The 26,261-nt window shown below is 45.0% G+C and overlaps 1 protein-coding gene across 1 annotated transcript in view; it reads left to right on the top strand.

Moving 5' to 3' along the window:
- The window catches only part of LOC127575730 (unconventional myosin-VIIa-like), a 111,646-nt gene that overhangs the window by 10,830 nt on the left and 74,555 nt on the right, over positions 1 to 26,261 (top strand). Inside the window, 1 exon segment of the mRNA XM_052025727.1 lies at positions 14,711 to 14,768. Within this exon segment, the coding sequence (XP_051881687.1) occupies positions 14,751 to 14,768 (18 nt within the window). The 5' untranslated portion in view covers positions 14,711 to 14,750.

Raw genomic sequence — 26,261 nt, forward strand, 5'->3', positions numbered from 1 at the left:
GTGCCCACAGGCTAGAATGTAGAACAGTACAGCAGAAGAACAGGCCCTTTGGCCCACAATGTCTGTGCCGGACACAATGCCGAATTGAACTAAACCTCCTCTGCCTGCACATGATCCATATCCCTTCATGCCTAACAGCCTCCTAAACACCACCATCATACCTGCTTCCAGCACCACCCCTGGTAGCCTGTTCTAGGCACCTACCACTCTGTGTAATTATAAAAAAAAACTTGCCTCGTACATCTCCATTCAATGTTTTCCCCCTTGCTTTAAATGTATGTCCTCCAGTATTTGACACTTCTACCCTGGGGGACAAAGGTTCTGACTGTCTACCCTATCCATGTCTCTCGTAATATTCTAAACTTCTATCAGGTCTCCCCTGAGCCTCTGCCACTCCAGAGAAAACAACCCAAGTCTGTTCAACTTCTCCTTATAGCTCATGCCCTCTAATCCAGGCAGCATCCTGGTGAACCTCTTCTGCACCCTCTCCAAAGCCTCCACATCCTTCCTGTAATGGGATGACCAGAACTGCACACAATAAGAGGCTTGTAGATGGTGGAAAGGCTGAGGTGAAACTCTCGTGGCTGGATACACTGCTTCTAACATGCTTTTGTTTGACAGGTGCATCCAGGCATGAACCCTATGAGCCAGGTTAAGCCGAGAAGCTCGTCAGTAAATTTGAGAATCTTCCTTTAATCCAGAATGTGGATCTCTGTATTTACCTGGGTGAATGGCCCAGTGAAGCCGGCTAAATGAGAGACAAATGAATAGATGGTACAGTAATAAGGTGTGTGTGGAGCACGTGCACTTTCGTGGATCAGCTGGGTTAGTGGCCTTCTACTGTTCCTATGAAAACGAGTTGCTGGAGGAACTCAGCAGGTCAGGCAGCATCTGTGGAGGGAAATGGACAGCTGATGATTTGGACTGAGACCCTTCATCTGAAGGGTATCCAGTATAAAGGGGTGGAGCAAGAGCTGGCAGGTGATAGGTGGGTCCAGGTGAGGAGGGGCGATGGGCAGATGGAGGAGGGGGGAGTGGGAGTAGCGGCAGAGGCTGGGAGGTGAGAAGTGGAGGTGACGACGAGATGGTGCAGTCTGGTAGGAGAGGAAGGTGGAGCATGGAACCAAATAAGCGAGGTGGGGAGGGCAGATGGGAGCATTGGAGGAGGGAAGGGCAAGTGGGAGGAGTGTGTGGCTGATGGGCAGATGGAGAGGATGGGGGATGAAACAGGGCGATAGGGGTCCGGGGTGGGTGTAGGAGGAACTGGGAGGAGAGAGAGGCTATACCTCTTGCTGCCTTGGTAAAGCAGCCAGCATAATCAAAGACCCCACCCACTCTAGACATTCTTCTTTTCCCGCCACCCCACCCCCCCCCCCCCCCCCCCCCCCCCCCCCCCCCCCCCCCCCCAACATTGGGCAGAAGATACAAAAGCCTGAAAGCACGTACCACCAGGCTCAAGGACAGCTTCTATCCTACTGATAGATAAGGCGATTGAATGGTTCCTAGTAGATAAGATGGACTCTTGCCCTCAGTCTACCTCATTATGACCTTGTGCCTTATTGTCTACCTGCACTGCACTTTCTCTGTAGCTGTTACACTTTATTCTGCATTCTGTTATTGTTTTCCCTTGCACTATCTCAATGCCCTGTGTAACAAATTAATCTGTATGAACGGCATGCAAGATAAAGTTTTTCACCTCAGTACATGTGACAATATTAATCCAATTCTAAAAGGACAGGAGGGGGAGAAGGTTACCTGAAACCTCTATCCATTTCCCTCCACAGATGCTGCCTGACCTGCTGAGATCCTCCAGCAGCTTGTTTTAATTGCTCCAGTATCTGCTGTCTTGTGTCTCCACTGTCTTGTACAGCTATACTGGAAGAAAGGGTCCACTGGAAATCTTGTACCAGAGAGCACATTGCTACTGGGTTGCAAAGAGCAATGACTGAGGCTTCCAACAACACAAAACTGCAGTAATAAATTGGTGGGCGTCAGGAAGCCGAGTATCTCTGAAGTCGCGACCAGCTGGGACTGACAGGGCGCTTGGGAAGAGGATAATAGAAATCATTGGGTGGGAGGGGATGGATACTGAAGCATAACCTCGGGCTCAGGGACACAGTTAAGAACAGCAGCTGAAGCCACAGAGCTGGTTTAGAATGAGAACCGGAGAATCTAATTGCATGTGAAGTCCTGGTGTTGACAGGAGGACGCAGTCGACTGAAGGGGGCTACTGACAGACGTGCATGCGAGTACATCGGAAAGAGCAGGTGTTCCCTGGCGTGGGCTGAGAAGGAAGGAGGTGAAGTTAATTGAGCAGGACTGAGGTAATTGAAAGAGGTATTATTATCTAAATGGTGAGAGATTGCAGAGGGATCTGATGTCACGTTTTAAGTCTAGTTTATTGTTATGTGCACAAGCATGGTGAGGTACAGGTATAATGAAAACCTTACAGCAGCAGCACAGGCACCTAGATGCAGACTGCACACAGAATATTAGATTATACGAGATGGTAAAGCAAAAGACGATCAGAGACAAGTCCATGATAATGCAAGAGGTGGTCCGTAGTGTTCTGTTGCTGAGGCAGGATTACAGTTGTGCAAGTTGGTTCAAGAAAGTCATTTGAGTTTATGGTCATATGCACAGGTGCAATGAAAAACTTACTTGCAGCAGCATCACAGGCATATAGCATCATTTAAGCAGCATTCAAAAGAAAAACAAACATACTTTTTTTTACAAGAGAGCACAATTGGATCAAAAATAACAAAGTCCATTTTAGTGCAGAGTGGTCAAAGTGTTGCTAAGCTGCAGTGATTAGGGTTGTACTGGTTGGTTCAAGAACTGAAGCTGTTCCTGAACCTGGTGGTGTGGAACTTTAGGCTTCTATACCTCCTGTCTGACCGTAGCAGCGAGAAGAGGGCTTGACCTGGATGGTGGGGATCCTTGATGACAGATGTTGCCTTCTTGAGGCAGCGCCTCCTGTAGATGCTGTCAACGGTGGGGATGGCTGTGGCTGTGATGGACAGGGCTGTGTCCACGACTCTCTGCAGTCTCTTACCTTCCTATGTGTTGGAATTGCCATACCAGGCTGTGGTGCAACCAGTAGGGATACTTTCAACAGTGCATCTGTGAAAGTTTGAGTATTTGGTGGCTGCTAAATCTCCTTGACTTTCTAAGAAAGGCCTGGTGCATGACTAGTGAAAGGCTAGTATGTAGGAACTGCCATTAATTAGGAAGACATTAATTAGAGAATTGAAAACTCTGGTGGGTTATATATAAGCACTGGTGAAATTATTGCATAGAGCATTCTTTTCCTTATTTAAGGAAAGATGTTAATCTGTTGTAAGCAGTTCAGAGGTTTGCTTAAACTAATGCCTGGAATCAGTGAGTTGTCTCATGAAGAAATGTTGACCAGGCTGGTCTTGTATCTGCTGAAGTATAAAGTGAAAGGGGGAGGTGTGATCTGAAATTAGAAGATGCTGAGGGGTCTGAAGGAGTTCGTGGGAGAACCTCTAACTTTGAGGAAGAGTCTTTAAATACTTCTAAAGCAGGGGTGAGAAGAATCAGATTTATTATCACTGACTTGTATGATGTGAAATTTGTTGTTTTGCGACAGCATTAGTGTGCAAAGACCTAAAAATTATAATAAATTGCAAAAGAGAGTGCAAAAATAATGAGGTTGGGTTCATGGACTGTTCGGAAAGCTGATGGTGGAGGGGAAGAAGCTGTTCCTGAATCATTGTGGGTCTTCAGGATTATCCTTGATAAGGGGGTGAAAGGTTATTGGTATCTATTATCATCACATTTACTGAGATACAGTGAAAAACTTGTGTCTGTGTGCCATCCAGACAGATTATGCCATTCATAAGTACATCGAGGTGGTAAAAAGAAAACAGAATGAAAAATAATGTTACAGCTACAGAGTGCAGTGCAGGTAGACAAACTGCAAGGGTCACAACAAGGTGGATTGGGAGATCGAGAGTTACTGCAAGTGTGCTGTGGGATATGGACTTCAGGTTGAAGTAAGATCGTGGCTATCTTTTTAAATGGGAGAACTGGCTCGGGGCTGAGTGGCCTACTTCTCATTCCTTTGTTCATAAGCTCTTTGGGGAAAGTGTTTTGGGTGTCCTGGGTACTTCACACTCTGATCCATGAAAACAACCAGGGTGTGTACACAGTTCAGTCATGGGTCTGTCTGTGTAGGGTAATACAGCATAGAAACAGGCCCTTCGATACGACTTGTCCATGCTGACTATGTTGCCCACCTGAGCTAGTCCCACTTCCCTGCATTTGACCCATATCCCTCCTATCCATGTACCTGTCCAATTTGTCTATTAAATGTTACAATTGTACCCACCTCCACCACTTCCTCTGGCAGCTCGTTCTGTATACCCATCACCCTCTGAAACCACTTGACCCTCCAATCCCCTTCTAAATTTTCCCCTTCTCACCTTAAACCAATGCCCTCTAGTTTTAGACTTCCCTACCCTGGGATAAAGACTGCCTATCTATGCCCCTCATGATTTTTATAAACCTCTATAAGGTCACCGCTCTGCCTTTTGCTCCAGGGAAAATGGTTCCAGCCTATCCTGTCTCTCCTCGTAACTCGAGCTCTCCAGTCCCGGCAACATCCTTGTGAACCTTTTCTGCACCCTCACGAGCTTAATCATATTCTTCATATGTATATGTGCCACGCCTTCCTTTCAACATAGCCTTCTACTTCTCTGCCCCCTCCCTTGTACTAAACCAATTTCCCCTAAATGCCACTTGCCTTGATTCCCACATTTACTCATTGACAGGATGTGCTGTGTCCTGTGTAGCTGGGATTTATTGCCCTTCCCTACCTTCCTCTTGAGAAGGTGGTGATTTACTTGCACCTTGAGCTGCTGTAGTTGATGTGGTCAAGGTCTGAAGTAGATGGGTCAGTATTTTGACCATGCTACATGTTTGAAGTCCCCAATCTCCTACTACACAGAAATGGACCCTTCAGCCCACTCTACCCATGCTTGCCGTCAAGTACCCATCTACACTAATCCTATTTACCAGCACTTGGTCCATAACCTTGGTGATTCAAGTGCTCATCCAGATACTTTTTGAAATGCTGTGGGAATACTTGCCTTCGCCATTTTCTTGGGCAGTGTGTTCCAGATTCCAACCACCCTCCCTGGATTCCCTTCTAAACCTCTTCCTCCTGGTATTGGTTTACTCTTTTCACTTGTACCGTGGTACAGTGAAAAACATGTCTTGCATACCAATCGTACAGGTCAATTCATTACACAGTGCAGTTACATTGAGTTAGTACAGAGTGCATTGATGTAGTACAGGTAAAAACAATAACAGTACAGAGTAACGTGTCACAGCTACAGAGAAAGTGCAGTGCAATAAGGTGCAAGGTCACAACAAGGTAGATCGTGAGGTCAGAGTCCATCTCCTTGTATAAGGGAACAATTCAATAGTCTTATCACAGTGGGATAGAAGCTGTCCTTGAGCCTGGTGGTATGTGCCCTCAGGCTTCTGCATCCTTGCCCTAAGTCTATGGCCTCAAGTTTTAGTTGCCTTTTGCTAAGGGAAATATTTCCTACCATCTACCCTATCTATACCCCTCACTTTTTCTGTATACCTTAATTGAACCCTCCTTTCAACACCTCATGCCTCCTGGCTCCCAAGGGAAACAAACCCAGCCTACCAGTCTCTCCTGAAATATTCCTACCAGCCAACATCTCCCTTCTCTCTGGGAGAAGTTGCTCCTGAATTCCTTGTCTTGCAAATGGAGGTATCTTCCCTAGGTTTGCAAGTCTTGAGGTAGTCAGGGTTTTCTTCTAAGCCCACCCCTTGATCTGTGTTGTCTCTACTAACTGGTTTTGATACTGGCCTTTACTGATTTGCTGTTGTAAGAGTGACCCTTTACCAATCTGCCATACCTATAAAGTAAAAGCATCAATAAGCCTGTAATCAAAACCAGAAATGGGGCCAAGTTGCCTTTTTATCTGTAGGGGAGAATGTCCTTGACTTTGGATCTCAGTTTAAATGTCTGATCTCTGAATCCCAGTGCTGGTAGGTAATTGGGGAGAAGGAGGTTGGTTTTAACTTGGCTACATGGAACTAAGAATTGATTAGTTGAAATTCTCTTCTACTTTCTTGCATTCCTATTTTAAACCACTTCAAACCAGGCCAACGTTTATCCCCCAAAAGCAGATTATGGTCATATTTGCTGTTTGTGGGAGCTTGCTATGCAAGTATTGGCTGCTTTATTTTCCGCTTTGCAATGGTGATGACATTTGGGAAGTGCCTCCTAGCTCAAATCACTTGGACCTCCCCAGCTTACAAGAGAAATTCTCTTTATTTACAAGTAACAAAACGTGGGTGCTGGATTGACAGTCATCTGGCTTTAATGTCTTTGATGGTGGACGCCCCAATATCATCATCTTGGCCAGTCCCTTGAGCACGGATGACTTGCATCCACCTTGGCTCTGAGGTGGCTGATGTGGGAAGTCCCCCACAGCTGGGGTAGGAGGTGGGCAATGCACCAGGAGGGCAGGTGGATAATTTGCAAGGGGGGGGGTGAACCTTCTGCTTGCAGGGCTTATGAGCACTCCTGACATAACTGCCTTGGTTCCCAGTGATGTGCTGAAAGCACCATCTCCGCTTTGGTCATGGGTCAGCAATTCCAGGAGTCGGTGAAGGTTGCTTTTCTTCAGTGAGGCTTTGAGCGCATCCTTGAACCTTTTTCCTGGCTGGTAATCTCCTTCCACAATGGAATAGTGTCTGTTCCAGGAGTCTAGTGTCACACAGGGGAATAACCTGGTCTAAGTTGCTAGTTGGTGCTGTGGATGTTCGCTGTGAGGAGAACACAGACGATGCTTCACTTGCCATTTTCAGTGAATTTGGAGGATTTTCCAGAGGGGGTGGTATCTCTGCAGTGGCTGTTCATAGGTAATCCAGGTCTTGGAAGCATAAAGGAGAATGGGGACTACTGCCCTGTAGACTGAGTTTTTACCACTGGGGTCCAACCCAGTGGTATAACTTCCAGCTGAAGACTTGTGTTTGGAGTATGATCTGGGGCTGGGAAAAGGGATTGAAGTCTGAGATTGGGCTATGGATGTCATGGAATGTTTTCATTTGTATAGCACCTTTTTCATGTTCTCTTCTGCCCCAGGGGGTCCAGCTTAGTTCTTAGTGGAGCGTAAACTTGCAATCCTTTGACGTTAGCCTCTGTGCCTTGTCTAGTTCCTAAGGTGAACCCCTTCACTAAGTCAAACTAAGGGTAGGTGGGTGGTGGGGGAGAAACTCTTCCAGACAATTAAACATGGGGCAAATACTTTAGTAGTGACGACAGGCACCTCTGACATTGGAAGGGGGTGGTAAAGAGGATTCATGTTCCAAAAGTGCACACTATATGTGGTCAGAAGTTTTAAGTTCACATTTCTGTGGCATCTTTTTGAAGCCTCAGGACATCCCAAATTGTCACAGCCAATGAAAAGCAATCACTCTTGTAGTGCAGGGGAATGCATCACACCATCTTGTGCAAAGCAAGCTCCCACAAACAGCACTGTAATAATGACCAGTTAATCTATCTGAAGGTTTGCGGAGTTCTCTGCAAGCACTGATATGTCTGAACTGATGAAATTCTACCAGGGTGCATTGTCGAATCCAGCTATTAAATTTTTTAGTTGCATGAACATCCAGAGAGACCAAGAACAAAACAAAAATGCTCTCTACCTAACTCCCCTTTTATGTTGAGGCCATCTTAATGTCATGGCTGTGGGCTCAGATATCCTTTTTAATACAGTGTGATTACCCCTACAATTATCTGGGTGTGGAGAAGGTGAGACGTTGCTGCTTTTTTGTTTTGCAGTTGACATGACATCAGTCATCTGTACTGTACATGAAATCCGTCCCATTTTTATTAATGCAGTGGCTTTGGGGATCGCATTGTGTGTCACTGTGTGACAATAACTTGTTGTGCTGGGCTAGTCCTTCGCAGGATTGCTTCTGCTAAGTCCCGAAATGAAAGCACTTCAGTATTAATAATTGACCTCCTTTCCCTTTTTTAAAAAAAAAGCTGGGAAAGTCGAGTTTATTGTCATATGCACAAGTGCAGTTCAAAAACTAACCATCTCAGGCACATAACATCATACAAGCAGCATTTACAAGAAAAATATAAACAAATGGTACACAATTTACAAGAAAGAACAATCAGAACAAACAAAAACATTCCATTTTAGTACAAAGTGGTCATAGTGTTGCTATACTATAGCGATTAGGGTTGTGCTGGTTGGTTCAAGAACTGAATGGTTGAAGGGAAGTAGCTGTTCTTGAACTTGGTGGTGTGGGACTTCAGGCTTCTATATCCCCTGCCTGATGGTAGCTGTGAGAAGATGGCATGGCCCGGATGGTGGGGATCTTTGGATGTGCTGCCTTGAGGCAGCACCTCCTGTAGATACAACTGATGGGGAGGGATGTGCCCGTGATGTATTGGGCAGAGTCCACTACTTTCTGCAGCTTCTTACATCCCTGTACATTTGAATTGCCATACCAGACCATGATGCAACCAGTCAGGATACTTTCAAGAATACACCTACAGAAGTTTGTTAGTGTTATAACATATCTTTATTAGTCACATGTACATCGAAACACACTGTGAAATGCATCTTTGCGTAGAGTGTTCTGGGGGCAGCCTGCAAGTGTCACCATGCTTCTGGCACCAACATAGCATGCCCACAACTTCCTAACCCGTACGTCTTTGGAATGTGGGAGGAAACCAGAGCACCCAGAGGAAATCAATGCAGTCAAGGGACAAACTCCTTACAGACAGTGGCTGGAATTGAACCCAGGTCACTGGTGCTGTAATATCATTACACTAACTGCTACACTACCATACCTCCCAAGAAAGTAAAGATGCCTTCCGTGTGATTGCATCTATGTGCTGGGTCCAAGACTGATCATCTGATATTGTTAACACCCAGGTTAACTGTGTCCAGTTCTACACAACACACTTTAGGAAAAATTTAAAGGCTTTGGAGAGTGTAGAGATGAGATTTGCCAAAATGATTCTGGTGTTATATGAATAGACTGCAGAAGCTTTTGAGTGACACAGTGGTACAGCTAATATACTGCTGCCTCGCCGTTCCAGGTTTGATTCTGACTTCTTCTGGGTGGAATTTGTACTTTCTCTCACTGTCTGTGGGTTTATCCTAGATGCTTCAGATTCCTTCAACATCCCAAAGGTGTGTAAATTGCCCCTAGTGTTTAGGTGAGTGGTTAAAATCTATGGGGAGCTGACAAGAATGTGGGGACAATAATTTTTTTTTAAAAAAAGGACGAGTGTAGGATTAATGTAAATAGGTGCTTGATGGTTAGTATGGACTTGGTGGGCTGAAGAGCCCATTGACATACTGTATGACTGACAAGTTGAGGTTTGTCTCCTTGGACCAGAGGTTTTGAGAAGATCTGATAGAAGTATTTAAAACTGTAAGGGGTCTGGGCAAAAACAAGGCTTCCCATTAGTGGAATGGTTAATTCTCTCTCCCCCTGCCTATCGGGCAGAAGACACAAGCTTGAAAACACACCACCAGGCTCGAGGACAACTTCTATCCCACTGTTACCTGACTCTTGAACGGGCCTCTAGTACAATAAAGATGAACTCTTGATCTCTCAATTTACCTCATCGTGGTCCTTGCACTTTGTTTACCTGCACTGCATTTTCTCTGTAGCTGTAATACTCTATTCTGCATTCTGTTTTTCTTTGTCCTTTTTGTACTACCTCTTTGTACTTGTGTATGGAATGATCTGTCTTGATGGTACGCAAACAAAAGCTTCCGTGGATGTGACAATAATAAACCAATTACCAAAGGGCAGCAAAAGAAACACGAGGGAAAAACTTTACGTAGTGCAGAATGAACGGGAGAGGGTTGGTGGAATTGGAGGCCACTTCAATTGTAGCATTGTAAAGGAAGCCAGATGAGCATAGCTTGGGTTTTTCAGGGCTATGGGGAGAGAGCAGTGAGTTGGAAAACTGGATTGCACTTGCATAGAGAGCTGGTAAGGACTTGATGGGCTGAATGGCCATCTTCTGTGCTGTCACCATTTTGTCATTGACCCACCGAAGGATGTGTTGAATTGTGCTCAATGATCCATGAAGCACCTTGGATTCTTTGCCTTGTCAAAGGAACCTTTTGTTTTATGTACTCAGAATTGGAATGTATTGGATGGCCTTCGTTGGAAAGTGGGACATAGCAACCAGTCTACACCGTATTGGGTCTGCCAAACAGCACTGCAATAAAACAATGGGCAATTTCATTTCTATTGATGTTTGAGGGATAAATATCAGCCAGGACCCAACGAGGACACTAACCTCCACCAACCCAGCATCTTTAAACTGGTAGCATGAGATCTTTTGCTTTCAGCTGAGTGGGCAGCCAGGGTCTTGGTTTAAGGTCTCGTGGGAATGGTGGGGCAGGCTTGAGGGGCCTGGTAGCCTACTGCTATTTTCTTGGCCTCCCTTCACCCCATCTCTTTTCCCCATCTCCCCCCCCCCCCTACCCTCTCCATCTGCCCATCACCCAAACCCTCCTCCCACTGGTTCCCCTCCCCACCTCCTTCCCTCTTTAAGTTATGTCCCACTGTCCTCTCCTATCAGGTTCCATCTTCTCCAGCCCTCTGTCATTTCCACCTATCACCTCCCAGCTTCTTGGCATCATTATAACTCTCTTTCTTTTCTTCATCTCTTTCCACCCCCCCCCCCACCTCCTTATACTGGCTATCTGCCCTTTCTTTCCAGTCTAGATGAAGGGTCTCGACCTGAAATGTCAACTGTCCATTTCCCTCCAAGGATGCTGCCTGATCTGCAGAATTGCCCCAGATTTCCAGCATCTGCCGTCTTTGTGTCTGCTATTTTCTTGTGTTCTTTGATCAAAACTGACAATAGATACAGATTTAAAGGAAAAAAAAGTGAGGGGAAGAAGAGAATGAAACAGCTCTGTGACAGGCTGGAAGATAGATGCCAAACAACACCAGAGGCTCTGGTTCAATCCTGACCAGCTGGAGTTTGTGTGGACTGGCATGTTCTACCTGTGACTGCATGGGTTTCCCCAGATGCTCCAGTTTCCTCCCACTTCTTAGAGACGGTATGTTGGTAGGTTAATTGGCTGTTGTGAATTACCCCTAGAGTGTAGGTAAGTGGTAAAATCTGGAGGCAGTTGAAGAGAATGTGAGAAAGCATAAATGTAGGATTGGTGTAAGTAGGTGATTGATCAGCATAGTATTGGTTTATTGTTGTCACTTGTACCGAGATACAGCGGAAAAACTTGTCATGCATACTGTTTGTACAGATTAATTCATTATGCAGTGCATTGGGTTAGTACAGAGTGCATTGAGGTAGTACATTCTTGGTGGGACAAAGAACCTGTTTCTATGCTGTATCTCCCTGACTCTAGAACATCAAGGTGATGATGCAAAATAACACGAGTCTAAAGGACATGCAAATATAGAATTGTGAAATTACCAAGGAATGCTAAAAATCATCTGGAGTGAAAAAACAATAATTGATTATTTAAAGTCATTGAACTCCATGTTGAGCCTGGAAGGCTGTAATATGCCCAATCAGAAGATGAGGGGTTAATCCTTGGGCTTTTGAGGTATTGTTTGGAATGGTGCACAAATTGTCAGTGAGACCCGAGAACTAAGGAGATGAGGAACTGAAGGCTCAGAGCTACGTGTACAAGCTGAAATCGACAGACAAATGAGACTAGAGCAGTGTGAGTGATTTGTGGGTTTCCCGATTGGAAAAAGGGAAGAGGCACTGGACTGTAAAATGAACATCCCACTCTGTAAAAAGGTCAAAAAGATCCATGCTGGCAATTATAAACCTGCTAGGGTCTGACACGAAGTCCACCAAATGAAAAATAGTCAAGTACATTGAAAGGGAATCAATTTGATTTAAAAGCTGTTATTCTAACCATTAATGCTGGCTTCTGTTTCAAAAGGGCATTAAATAATTGGCGTATAATCTGCATTAGTATCTTTTTATGAAAGCTTCTTCATAATGTGGGGGTGAAACAGTGTGTATGAACTGTACAGAAACATTTGATTCTTATATGGTTGTTAATCATTGGTGCAGATTGTAGGCAAATGATTCCAAGTTGTACACTGTGTAGTTCTATTCTGCAAAATGGGAGATACAGTGAATGGAAATTGGCAAGGGGAGATGGATTCTGTGTAAGGACTTTGAGTTCTTGGTGTTTTGATATAATTGTCCCATGGGTGCCAAAAGGTAGAGATTTTGTTGGTTCATCAGGATCTGGAAGTTGCTGTCAATGCCAGCATCTATTGTCCATCCCTGGGTACCTGTGAAATGAGTAGGCATTTAAGAGCCAACCACGTTGGTGGGTCTGGAGTTGTAAGCCAGAGATGGGGCAAGGATGGACGATTCCTTGCCTGACAGATATTAGTGAAGCACATGGTCCTTTGTGACATTTTCAGTGGCTTTATGGTTACTGTCACTGATTTCAGTCATAAAGCAATACAACACAGATGCAGGCCCTTTGGCCCAACCAGTCTGTGCCCAACCAACTAGTCCTAATTTCTTTTATTTGGTCCATTTACCTATCCAAGCGCTTCTTAAATTCTACTATTGTACCTGCCTCAACCACTTCCTCTGGTAACTTATTCCATATACTCACCTCCCTCTGGGTGAAAAAATTGCCTCCCAGGTCCCTTCTTAAAATCTTCCTCCCTCCTTTTTCCCCCAACCCTAAACCTATGCCCCCTAGTTTTGGACTCCCCTGCCCTGGGGAAAAGACTGTTACCGTCCACCTTACCTATGCCTCTCATAGTTTTAAACATTTCTGTAAGGCCATCCCTCATTCTCCTACATTCCAAGGAATAAAGACCTAGCCTGGCCACCTCTCCCAATAACTCGGGCCCTCTAGTCCTGGCAACATCCTTGTAAATCCTTTTCTGCGCTCTTTCCAGTTTAACCATGTCTTTCCTATAACAGGGTGACCAAAACTGTACACAGTACTGCAGGTGTGGGCCTCACCAACAACTTGTATAACAGCAACATAATGTCACAGCTCCTATACTCAATGCCCTGACTGATGACATTAAATTCTTGAATTTAAATTTCCCCACTGCCATGGGCGATTCACTTAGAAATCGTTAGGTTAAAAGCCTGAAAGAAAACAATGGGCTCTTTAACTGTAAGATGATGAGTCCTTCCCTATCTAATCGCCAGGTTAACAGTATCCTTGAATAGTAGACTAATGCCCTCCTTTGCTGTAACTTCTTCCATCTGAAACTTGGCAGAAAAGGAGTCGGCCTCATCCAGCCCCCTCCAGTAAATGAGTTCTAAATTTTAACAGGGCTCTGTTTACAGTCATCTTTTTATTTGGGGGAGGCAATTATCCTGACCTCTGGTGGAATCTGACGAGGCTGAGGAATGCCTCGCTTTTGAAAATGTTCCTCTCCCCCCCCCCCCCCCCCCCCCCCAACCCCAGTAAATGAGTCTACAGTGACATTTTCCACAGCACTGCCGGAGAGTCACCACCATGGATTAAATTAGTTAATTAAATGGGAAAGAAAGACTGAATAAAAGCTGCCCTTATGTTTCAAAAGCAGTGTCGGCCACATCAAAATTCCAGTCATGAATACAGTCTGTGTCCAGGGACCTTCTGCTCCTGTGGACACAGTGGGGAAAATAATTGCTTTTTGTGAATCTCCAGTTTATTTTGGGGGAGAAAAGGGACTTTGTTTCCACTTGTTCACTGTTGATCTGTAGCGTCAAGGTTTTGCTTCGCATCTGTGAACGGAACTGGTGTTCAAATTCTCCTGTCAGCCTTGATACCTCCAAACTGTTTAGAGCCAATATTACACTTTTGGAAGTACAGTCACTGCTGTGAAATATGACAAACTGCAACATGATGACAGAAAATTTCAAGTTCATTATCATAGGCATACATACCTAAATGCAATGTATCAGCTTTTTTGCAGCACAGTATATTACAAACGTGACCAATTAAATTAACATGCACGGCACAGTAAACAAAAATAACATCATGATATTAGTGCAAGTTGAGGGAAATATAGTTGGAGGTAGTGTTGGTGTTTTTCAGGTGGGTTCAAGAACTGGTGGCAGTGGGGAAGAAGCTGTTGAACCTTGAGGTGTGGGTCTTCAAGCTCCTGTCCAATTGGCAGCATTGAGGAGGTATGACCCAGGTGGTCTGTTAGACTTTTTTTTATTTGATCAATATTTTTGGCCAGGACACTGGAAGAGCAAAACCACTCCCCACCCCAAACTTAAAAAGATACAAAGGAAACATTTTTATGCAACCCCCTTCTCTATCCTGTATCCCGAGAAGAGTGATGTGTTTTGTTTTCAACAGTGCACCTGTCATGGTGGCCTGCCTTCAATACTCCATTGAAGTCTCCTTCCAAATCCTTGTGCTCGAGGCTCCTGAGTGGGACTTGAACTCACAACCTGAGGCGAGAGTGTAACCCCCTGAGGTGTAGCAGATGAGGCCTTGATTTAACATCCCATCCAATAGGCAGCACTTCCCGAGTGTGGAGTTGCGAAGGATATAGAATTACTGTCTTCTCTGTTTGAAGACCCATTTGCTTCCCACTTCCCATTATGATGAGTAATGTCTACACTTTTGTATAAGAGGATGAAACCAGCTGTCGACACTCTATTTAACTTTCCTCTTTCCCTTCCCAGGTTTACATGGTGGATGGCTGCTGCTGGGATTTGAGGAGCGATGGTGATCCTTCAACAGGTGAGGGTTCTCTTTGGCCAAAAACAAGAATGAGGTTAGGGAGCATTTATGAGAAGTGCCCAGCATTATCCATAGAGACCTGGAGTATAAAGCAAGGAAGCAGTGTTTATAAGTCATCCTGATGCAGGATCTTGACCCAAAATGTCAACATTTCCTTTGCTCGAACAGATGCTGCTTGACCTGCTGAGTTCCTCCAGCCTGAACACAAGCTGCTGGAGGAACTTGATGGGTCAGGCTGCATCTGTGGAGGAAAACGGACAGTCAACATTTTTGGTTGAGACCCTTCATCTGGACTGGTATGACCTCAGCTGGAGCATGACATGGTGACCAGAACTGAATGCAATGAAGGAGATGTGAAGGCACTAGGGAGGGTCCGGAAGAGATGTATGAGATTGATTCTTGGGGTGAGGGAGCACTGTTACACGATTGATTGGGGAGACTGGCGCTGGTTTTGGAGAAAAGTCTGCAGGAAGCTTTTGGTGCGTGTATATAAAATGAGGGATCTGAACAGTAGATAATGGGAGATCCCTCCCTTGGTGGAGGGTTAGAGATCACAGGCATGCAATAAAGGGGAAGAGGATTAAAAGTGACATGATTTTTTTTTATGTAGCATGTGTTTGGAACCATATGGTAAACTGGAGGTGGGTCCCATTGTGGCATTTAAGAGGGGATTGGGTAAATCGTATGGTGGAGAACATCTCCGCAAGGCTTCGGAGAAAGGGATGGTGGGTGGGACTGGTGAGTAGCTTTGGGAGAGAGCTAACACGGATGTGAATTGCCTCCTCCTGTGCTGTAACCACTCTGATTTGCACAAGGCAGTGAAGATCTGGATTAAACTCAAGACAAGAGGGGTCAATTGGGGGGGTGGAGAATAACCAATCTGAGATCGGTAGGTTTTTTGGTCAAGTATATTGAGATATAAAGGTCTCAAAGTTGAGATGGTGAGTGGTGGGGATAGCAGGAGAGTTGGGGTTGAGAGTTGATGGGAGGATTGGAAGGGGCTGACAGGGAAATGGGGAAGGGAAGATTGAGGCTGACACAGGGATGAGGGAGACGATCGAGGGTGGGGAGTTGCTGAGGAAAAGGGTGTAGGCAAGATGTCTCCATGTATGCAGGTGTGCTTGGTTAGTGCAGCCAAGCATGGTCTCCAGTTATCTAGAGTCTTTCCTTATGGGCCAAGACCTTGCTCTGTTAAGACCATGGGGTAGCTGGTGTGAACAGCCACCATGTTTAAAGAATTTGTGCACAGGAGACCTCTGTACCTTGGAACCAGAGTGATGGGAGAGACTTGAGCCTGAGGACGGGTGGTTTCCTCACAACATAATGTTGGATCAAGGCACCTTTACACTAAAGTGAAAATCTCTGGAATTCTTTGCCCCTGAGGGTGGTGGAGGCCAGGTCATTAGATATATTTAAGGTGGAGATAGATATTTGGAAGATTTGAGGAATTGAAGTTTATGGGGAACCAGTATAGAGGAATTGAGGCCAACATAGAACAAGCCCTTTGGCCCACGATGTTGTGCCAAACTAATTAAATGTCTAATAATCTAGTCCCGTCTGCCCTCAATGTCCATGTCCCTATATTCCCGGCACATTCATGTGCCTATCTAAGAGCCTTTTAAATGCTTCTATTGTATTTGCTTCCCCTACCACCCCTGGCAGTGTATTCCAGGCACTCACCACTCCATTCATGTTTAAAAATAAAACTTGCCCTGCATGTCTCCTTTTGAACTTCTCCCCTCTCGTCTTAAGTACATTCCCTCTAGTTCAAGGCATTTTGACCCTAAGGGAGAAGGGTACTGGCTGTCTATCTATGCCCCTCATATAATCTTTTATATACATAGATCAGCCAAGATCATCTTGAATGGTGGGGCAGGTTTCATGGTCTGAGAGGCCTGCTCCTATTTTCTTGTGAAAATGAACTGGATTATGTGGAATTGATGCCTTTGAGTTGGGAGATTACATCAAGTCATCTTTGACCCTGATCTGAAACAAGTGCTCATGGGATTAAAATCATTGATTGGCAGTTAAGAAGCTAAGTGATTCTTTCAGATGAGGTTATTACCTAATCTGTTTATCTGAGAATGAGGATTCATTTGCACACCAGTCACCTCTTCAGTTTCTTGAGTCATTTACTAATTTATTTCTAAAATGTAAATATTCCCAGTCCATCCGCTCTATTAAACGTCTGACAAATTGACAATATAGCTCTTAAGAACTTCAGTCACTATTTTAGCTAATGCAAAGGTTTTGAATTGCACCATCAAAAGACTTCAGAATTGAGAGATTATTACCTGAAATTAATAGAAACAAAGTGCTGGAAACACTAAGTGGGTCAGGCAGCATCTGTGGTGAGAAGCAGAGCTAATGTTCACATCAAAGACCCTTCAGAACTAAGGGCCACCCTCGGTACAACCTAAAACTAACTTGGAGTCATACAGCATGGAAATAGGCCCTTTGGCCCAACTGGTCCATGCTGACCAGGGTTCCCACTAAACAAGTCCATTTGGCCCTTATCCCTCTAAATCTTTCCTTTCCATGTGTTGGTTTATTATTGTCACTTGCACCAAGGTACAGTGGAAAAACTTGTCTTGCGTACCGATCATACAGGTCAATTCATTACACTGTGCAGTTACATTGAGTTAGTACAGAGTGCATTGATGTAGTACAGGTAAAAACAATAACAGTACAGAGTAAAGTGTCACAGCTACAGAGAAAGTGCAGTGCAATAAGGTGCAAGGTCACAACAAGGTAGATCGTGAGGTCAAAGTCCATTTCATTGTATAAAGGAACCGTTCAATAGTCTTATCACAGTGGGGTAGAAGCTGTCCTTAAGTCTGTTGGTACGTGCCCCCAGGCTCTTGTATCTTCTACCTGATGGAAGAAGAGAGAATGACCCGGGTGGGTGGGGTCTTCAACTATACCTGTCCAAGTACCTTTTTTAAATGTTAAGGTACCTGCCTGAACCTCTTCCTCTGGCATCTCGCCTTATACTGGCCACCCTCTGGGTGAAAGGTTGCCCCTTGGGTTCCTGTTAAATCTCCTCTTCTCTCTCGCCTTAAACCTATTGTTCGCTCTTTCTCCCAAGATGAAATGTTGTCTCTGCCTCCCCAGAGGCTGCCTGGAGTGTTTCCAGCAATTTCTGTTTTTGTTTCCAGTTTCTGCAGTGTTTTTTGATTTTCCAACAAAAGTCTGCTTAAAATGATGACTTCCTTAAGAAGGGAGGTTTCCCTTTGAGCAATCCTGGAATACAATTATTGTGATCCCAATAGAATTGGGCAGTTCCCTTTCCGTAGGCGCTGCCCCAGCCCATTGAATGTCCAGAATTTTGTGTCTTGCTAGATGTTGCCTTGCAGGGTGCTGACACTGGAGGGAGCAAGCAGCTGTGGAGGTCTGTGGGGACAGTAAAAATCCATCCCAACTTCCGTCCCTGCTCCATGTCAGTGCTACACTTCATCGCTCTTGTTAAAGTAAAAAAAAATGTTAGTATGTTAGAATTCAAAAATGTTAAACCTTGAACGTTAACCCCAAAACTAAACTCGTTGTGTGTGTGTGTGTGACAAAGTCCCAAACTCCAAGTTCCGGAATGGTTCTTAAAGTTCAGTTCCGCAAGCCATAAGGTGAAACATGAGCAAGGGCTTCAACAACCACCGTTGTCTGAAGATAAGACGTAGACGTAGAGAAACATAGAGAGAGTACATACGAAATCCAAATGTTCCACGATGGAACCCAAACGACATTCCAGTGTTTACTCGGTAGTGACTTCCTCACCCCGAAAGCATCCGAACCGTGGTCGTCCACACACAAATACCTGTTTCCTTCTACAGGTCAGCAACAAAGTGAACTCCACCGGATTACTTCCAACTTCCATACATGGATTTCAGTGGCAAACACAGTTATTGTTTCTCATCCATCAATAGAGAAAACAAGCAGGCTGGTCGCTCTCGCTCTCGCTCTCTCCTGACTTCAACAACGTCATTACGTCCTTTATCTTCTATTGACGTAAGCACGCCCCACACACACATACACACACACTCTCTATCTTAAAGGGACTTTCACTGAGTCCGTAACACTCTGTAAACTTTGCACAAACCTTTTGTGGGTCAGTAACAAAGGACACACTTTTTTCCTTTTCTCCTCTCTGATTCGGTTACTATTCAAATGGGACTTCTGGATTCCTTGGCGTAAGATGTACTTTCCTTTTAGAGCATAGAACACTACAGCACAGTACAGGCCCTTTGGCCCCCAATGTTGTGCCAACATTTTATCTATCTAAACCTTCTCTCCCACATAGCCCCCTATTCTTCTATCATTCATGTGTCTAAGAGTCTCTTAAATGTCCCTAATGTATCTGCCCCCATAACCTCTGCAGGCAGTGCATTCCACACGCCCACCACGGTTTCTTTTTTTAAAAAAAAAATTTACCCCTGACATCCCCTTTATACCTTCCTCCAATCACCTTAAAATGATGTCCCCTCGTGTTAGCCATTGTTGCCCTGGGAAAACTGACTGACAGTGTTACAGAGAATTGTCGGTAAGGTCAGCTCTCCTCTGACATCTGCATATTGAAATGTAGAAGTTTGATTTGAACTGCTGTATTTGATCTCCCACTCCATCTCCGGTCTTGGGACTGAATCCAGGTCAGGATGATGTGCTGGAGAGAGGGCCAAGTGTATTCATTAGAATGTTGTGTGATCCAAAGTCGAGTTTATTGTCATATGCACAGGTGCAATGAAAAACTTGCAGCAGCATCACAGGCACATAGCATCAGATAAGCAGCATTCACAAGAAAAAACATAAATTTAACACTTAAGAGTATAACACAATTAGAACAAACTACAAAGTCCACTGTAGAGCAAAGTGATGTTGCTATACTGAGGTAGTGATTAGGGTTGTGCCGGTCAGTTCAAGAACCGAATGGTTGAAGGGAAGTAGCTGTTCCTGAACCTGGTGGTGTGGAACTTCAGGCTTCTGTACCTCCTGCCTGATGGTAGCTGCGAGAAGATGGCATGGCCCAGATGATGGGGATCTGTGATAGATGCTGCCTCATTAAGGCAGCACCTCCTATAGATACCACCGATGGTGGGGAGGGATGTGCCTGTGCTGTATTGGGCTTAGTCCACTACTCTCTGCAGCTTCTTGCATTCCTGCACATTCAGATTGCTGTACCAGACCATGATGCAGCCAGTCGGCCTTTGCCACCTGATTTGTGAGAAGTAATTTATTTTATTTGATCATGTTTTTGTCAATTAAATGTATTAGAACATAGAACAGTACAGTACAGGAACAGGCCCTTCAGCCCACAATGTTGTGGCGAACCAATTACATTAGTAATAAAATTCCCAACTGAACTAATCCCTTCTGCCTACACAATGTCGAAATTCTACCATTTCCCTTGCATTCATGTGCCTAAGAGCTTCTTGGACACCCCTATCGTATTTGCCTGCAGCACCATTCCAGGCACCCACCACTTTGTTTTTTAAAAAAAACTTGCCCCGCACATCTCCTTTGAACTTTCCCCCTCTCACCTTAAATGCATGCCCTCTGGTATTAGACATTTCAACCCTGGGGGAAAAGATACTGGCCGTCTATCTATCCGTCTCACAATCTTAAACCTCTATCAGATCTCCCCTCAGCCTCTGCCGCTCTAGAGAAAACAGCCCAAGTTTGTCCAACCCCTCCTCATAGCACATGCCCTCTAATCCAGGCAGCTTCTTGTTAAACCTCTTCTTCACCCTCTGTAAAGCCTCCACATCCTTCCTATAATGGGTCGACCAGAGTTAATCAGATGCGGCCTAACTAAAGTTTTTATAAAGCTTCGGCATAACTGCCTGACTCTTGAACTCAATGCCCCGACCAATGAAGGCAAGCAGGCCATATGCCCTTTTTACTGCCCTATCAACCTGTGTAGCCACTTCCAGGGAGCTATGAACTTTGACCCCAAGATTCCTCTGCTCATCAACACCGTTAAGGGTCTTGCCATTAACAGTGTGCTGTCTCTTTACATTTGATCTCCCAAGGTGCAACACTTCACATTTGGCCGGGTTGAACTCCATCTGCCATTTCTCTGCCCATATCTGCAACTGATCTATATCTAGGATCGAGTTTAAGAGCCGCAAGGTAATGATGCAGCTCTGTAAAACTGTGGTTAGACCACACTTGGAGCACTGTGTCCAGTTCTGGTCGCCTCATTGTAGGAAGGATGTGGAAGCATTGGAAAGGGTGCAGAGGAGACTTACCAGGATGCTGCCTGGATTGGAGAGCATGCATTATGAGGAGAGACTAAGGGAGCTAGGGCTTCTCTCTTCAGAGAGGAGGAGGATGAGAGGAGACATGATAGAGGTGTACAAAATATTGAGAGGAATAGATAGTGGACAGCCAGCGCCTCTTTCCCAGGGCACCAATGCTCAATACAAGAGGACATAGCTATAAAGTAATGGGTGGGAAGTTCAAGGGAGATATCAGAGGAAGATTTTTTTTACCCAGAGAGTGGTTGGGGCATGGAATGTGCTGCCTGGGGTGGTGGTGGAGGCAGGTACAGTGGTCAAATTCAAGAGATTACTAGATAAGCATATGGAGGAATTTAAAATAGAGGGATATGTGGGAGGAAGGGGTTAGATAGTCTTAGGTGAGGTTTAAAGGTCAGCACAACATTGGGCCGAAGGGCCTGTATTGTGCTGTACTGTTCTATGTTCTACCCCACTGTATCCTTTGCCAGTGTTCTACACTATCCACAACACCAATCTTTGTATCATCTGCAAACTTACTAACCCACCCATTTCATCCAGGTCATTTCTATACCTCACAAACAGCAGAGGTCCCAGTACGGATCCCTGAGGAACACCACTAGTCACAGACCTCCAGCTAAAATAAGTCCTGTCGACCAATACCCTCTGTCTTCTACGGGCAAGTCAGTTCTGAATCCAAACTGCCAATTCACTGTGGATCCCATTTATTGTTTGACTTGTTTTGATTTTGACTTTGATTTTTTTAAAAAACTACCTCTGATTGTAGAGCAGGTTTGAGTCCAGGAGTAATGCTATTGTTGAAGCTGCAGGTAAGGTACCAGATAACTGGAGGGCAGCTAATGTATGCCTCTTATTTAAAGTGAGCCTTGCATCAGTGGTGGGAAGGTTATTGGAAAGGATTCTGAGGGACAGGATTTATTTGTATTTGGAAAGGCAATGATTGATTAGGGATAATCAGCATGGCTTTGTGCACAGGAAATAGTGTCCCTTGAATTTGATTGAGTTTTTAAAGAAGTGAATCAGAGGATTGAGGCCAGAGCCATAGATGTAGTACACATGGACTTTAGCATGGCCTTTGACAAGGCCCTGCCTGGTAGGCTAGTCCAGAAGGTTAGAATGCATTGGATCCAGGGTGATCTAGCAAATGGGATACAAAATTGACTAGTTGGTTAGAGGTAGTGGAGGGTGTTTTTCTGATTGGAGGCCAGCGACCAGTGGTTTGCTGCAGGGATCGGTGCTGGGTCCTCTGTTCCTTATGTATGTTAACGATTTGGATGGGATTGTGGGTGGTGTGGTTAGTAAATTTGCAGATGACATCAAAGTTGATGGCATAGTGGACAATGAATGTTGTCTGAGGTTACAGCAGGATCTGGATCAACTGGGGAAAGTGCGCAAGGAATGGCAGATGGAACTTAACTCTGACAAGTGTGAAGTGATTCATTTTGGGAAGTTAAACCAGGCCTGGGCACGGTGAATGGGTGGGCCTTGGGGATTTCTGTTGAACAGAGAGACTTTGAGGGACAAGATTTGTCTTCACTTAGAAAGGCTGGCACTGAGTAGGAGGAGTCGGAAAAGGTTTTTGTGCAGGAGAAATTGTCTCAAGTCTATTTGAGTTTTTTTGAGGTGGTATTTAAGAAAATTGAAGGTAGGGCTGTAGATATGGTCTACGTGGGCTTCATTAAGGCTTTCGACAAGGTTCCATGTGATACGCTGGTCTAAAAGGTTAAGATGTGAGGAATCTGAGGCATGTTGACAAACTGGGGAGTGGGGAAGATTTAAAGCGGACTTCAGGGGTAACTTTTTCACACGAAGGGTGGTGAGTATATGGAACGAGCTGCCAGAGGAAGTGGTTGAAGCAGCTACAATAGCATCACTTAAGAAACACTGGGCCGAATGCAGGAAATTGGGACTTGATGGGTGGGCACCATGGTTAGCATGGGCTCGTTGGGCCAAAGGGCCTGTATCTCTGCTGTCTGGATCCAAAACTGACTTGATGGGTCACAAGAGGGTAGAAGTAGGTGGGTGTTTTACTAACTGGAAATCTGTGACCAATGGTGTACTGCAGGGATCTGTGCTGGGACCTTCCATTTGTTGTGTGTGTGTATATATGGATGAGAATATAAACTGCTCTGATTAGTAAGCTTGCAGATGATGTAAAAATTGGAGATAAGGTAGCGAAGAAGGTTGTCCAAGGATACAGTGGGACACAGATCAGCTGGAAAGTTGGTTGGAGCAGTTGCAGATCCGACTTAATCCAGATAAGTGTGAGGTAATGCATATTGATAAGATGTTTATTAGTGACATGTACATCGAAACAGTGAAATGTCTTTTTGCGTTGCTAAGAATGTGCTGGGGGCAGCCCGCAAGTGTCGCCACTCTTCCAGCGCCGACATAGCGTGCCCAGAGCTCCTAACCCGTACGTCTTTGGAACATGGGAGGAAACCGGAGCACCAGGAGGAAATCCACACAGACACCAGGAGAACGTACAAACTCTTTAGACAGCGGCCGGAATTGAACCCTGTTCACTTGCGCTGTAATAGCATTGTGCTAACTGCTACATTACATAGAAGTCTAACTCTGGTAGGATATTCTAAAGTAAATGGCAGAAACGTTGGAAGTGTTGTACAGAGAGATCTTACAGTGCAAGTCCATAGCTCCCTAACTCTGGTGACACAGGTTGATAGGGTAGTAAAGAGGGTATTTAGTTTGCTTGCCTTCACAGGCTGGATACTGAGTATAATTGGGATGTCATGTTGCAGCTGTACAAAACATTGGTTAGACTGCACTTGGAATCTTGTGAGCAGTTCTGGTCACCACATTGCAGGAAGAGTGTGGAAGAGCCTTTGACAAAATCCCACATGGAGACTGGTCCAGAAGATTAAGTCGCTTGGTATTAAGGATAGAGTAGCCAATTGGATTCAGTGTAGGGAGAAGCCAGAGAGTGGTAGTAGATGGTTGTCTCTCTGACTGGAGGCCTGTCACTAGTGGTGTGCCACAGGGATCGGTGCTGGGCCAGTTGGTTATCACCTATGTTTATGATTTGGATGATAATGTGGTAAACTGAATCTGAAAATTTGCAGATGACCAGATTGGGGACATAGTAGACAGCGAGGAAGGCTGTCGAAGCTTGCAGTGTGATCTTGACCAGCTAGGAAAATGGGCTGAAAAATGGCAGGTGGAATTTAATGCAGACAAGTGTGAGGTGATGCACTTTGGGAGGACAAACCGGGGTAAGACTTGCACAGTGAACGGTAGGGCACTGAGGTGCGCGGTAGAACAAAGGGACCTGGGATTACAGGTCCACAGTTCCTTAAAACCGACGTCACAGGTAGATAGGTTTGTAAAGGGAGTTTTTGGCACTTTGACCTTCATAAATCAGGGCATTGAGTACAGGAGTTGGGATGTGATGTTGAAGTTGTACAAGACGTCGGTGAGGCTGAATTTAGTGTACTGCGTGCAGTTCTGGTCACCTACCTATAGGAAAGATATCAATAAGCTTGAAAAGGTGCAGAGAAAATTTACAAGGATGTTGTCGGGATCTGAGGACCTGAGTTATAGGGAAAAGTTGAATAGGTTAGGACTTTATTCCCTGGAGCATAGGAGAATGAGGGGAGATCTTGTATAGGTATCCAAAATTGAGGGGTATAGATAGGGGGGGAAAGCCTGCATGCATTCACCTTAAGGTTGCATGAGATTAGAACTAGAGGACATAGGTTTAGGGTGGAAGGTGAAATATATAAGGGGAATCTGAGGGGAAACTTCTTCACTCAGAGGGTGGTGCAAGTGTGGAATGAGCTGCCAGCAGAAGTGGTGGATGTGGGTTCAATTGTAACATTTAAGGGAAGTTTGAATAGGTACATGGATGGGAGGGGTTTGGAGGGATATGGTCTGGGTGCAGGTATATGGTACTAGGCAGAAGATCAGGTTGGCATGGACTAGATGGGCTGAAGGGCCTGTTTCTGTACTGTAGTGCTATGACTCTGAGTTACCAGGATGTCTGGAATGGAGGCTGTAGTTGTAAGGAGCAATTGGATAGGTTGGGTTTATCCTTGCTGAAAGAGGGTTTAGATTAAAGGTGGTGGGGGGGGAGATTTAATAAGAACTTGGGCAACTTTCCTTTTACTGAGGGTGGTCAGTATATGGAATAAGCTGCCAGAGGAAGTGGTTGAGACAGGTACAATAACACTTGAAAGACACTTGGACAGGTACATGGATAGGAAAGGCTTAGAAGGATATGGGCCATACGTGGGCAAATGGGACTAGGTTGGATGGGCAGCTTGGTTGGCATGGACCAGTTGGACAGAAGGGCCTGTTTCTGTGCTATATGTCTCTAAGTAGAACACTGGCCATGATATCTTGATGGCAGAGCAACCTTGAAGTTGGATGACCTACTCCTGTTCTTGTATCCAGGAACAGTTCGAAAGCACCAGCCTTGTATGTAGACATCTGTTTCCGATTGATATTGGTTCTAAACCAGTCTCTGCACAATCTATATCCTGTGGCTAAACCTCATTGCACTTTTCAGTAAATCAAATGGTAAATTACAGCTCTAATCAGTTTTGGAGGGGAGGGGGAAAGAGTCACTTGAACTGACTGATTTGTCACAATGTGCCTGGATTGGAAATGTCAGGAAGCCGGTGAGTGACAATTTGAGCCAATATCTGGAACAGCGGGAGATGCTCTCCACTGGCCCCAGTAGAACAGAAGCAGCCGTGAGTTTGATTTGTAGCTTGTAGTGAATGGAACTCTGGAGAACCTTGTAGATGGGAATGGGAGACCATTCTGGCCCTTGATGTTCTGCTGGCCCATGACCATAGCTGCTCTGTCTCAGCCCTATCTTCGTCCCATGTCCTTTTGATAACCCTCTCCCAATAAAAAAAAATCCAATCAGTCTCCATCTTGACACCTCTAATTAACCCTGGGAATCCATGGCTTGTGTGTGAGAGAGCTCTGGAATTCCATTACCCTTGTGGTTAGAAGCCCCACCTGACATTTCTGTGCAGAGATTTTCCACACTTATTGATTTTTTTAAAGAAATTATTATTATCCCCCCTCCCACCATGACAAACACCCCCAAAGAAATGTTGGGGGTTTGCTTGGAATTTCACTGAACGGTGGAACTACACAGTTGGTCTAGATTGTAATCCTATCTTTTAGAGTTAATTTGAGGGAGGAGTGCTAAAGTCCTACTGGACTCTGACCAGGCTGCACCCTGAGTGTGTTTGCTTCTCTCTGAGAAGGTGCA

Source organism: Pristis pectinata, chromosome 11 (genome assembly GCF_009764475.1).
Source record: "Pristis pectinata isolate sPriPec2 chromosome 11, sPriPec2.1.pri, whole genome shotgun sequence".
Lineage (NCBI taxonomy): Eukaryota > Metazoa > Chordata > Chondrichthyes > Rhinopristiformes > Pristidae > Pristis > Pristis pectinata.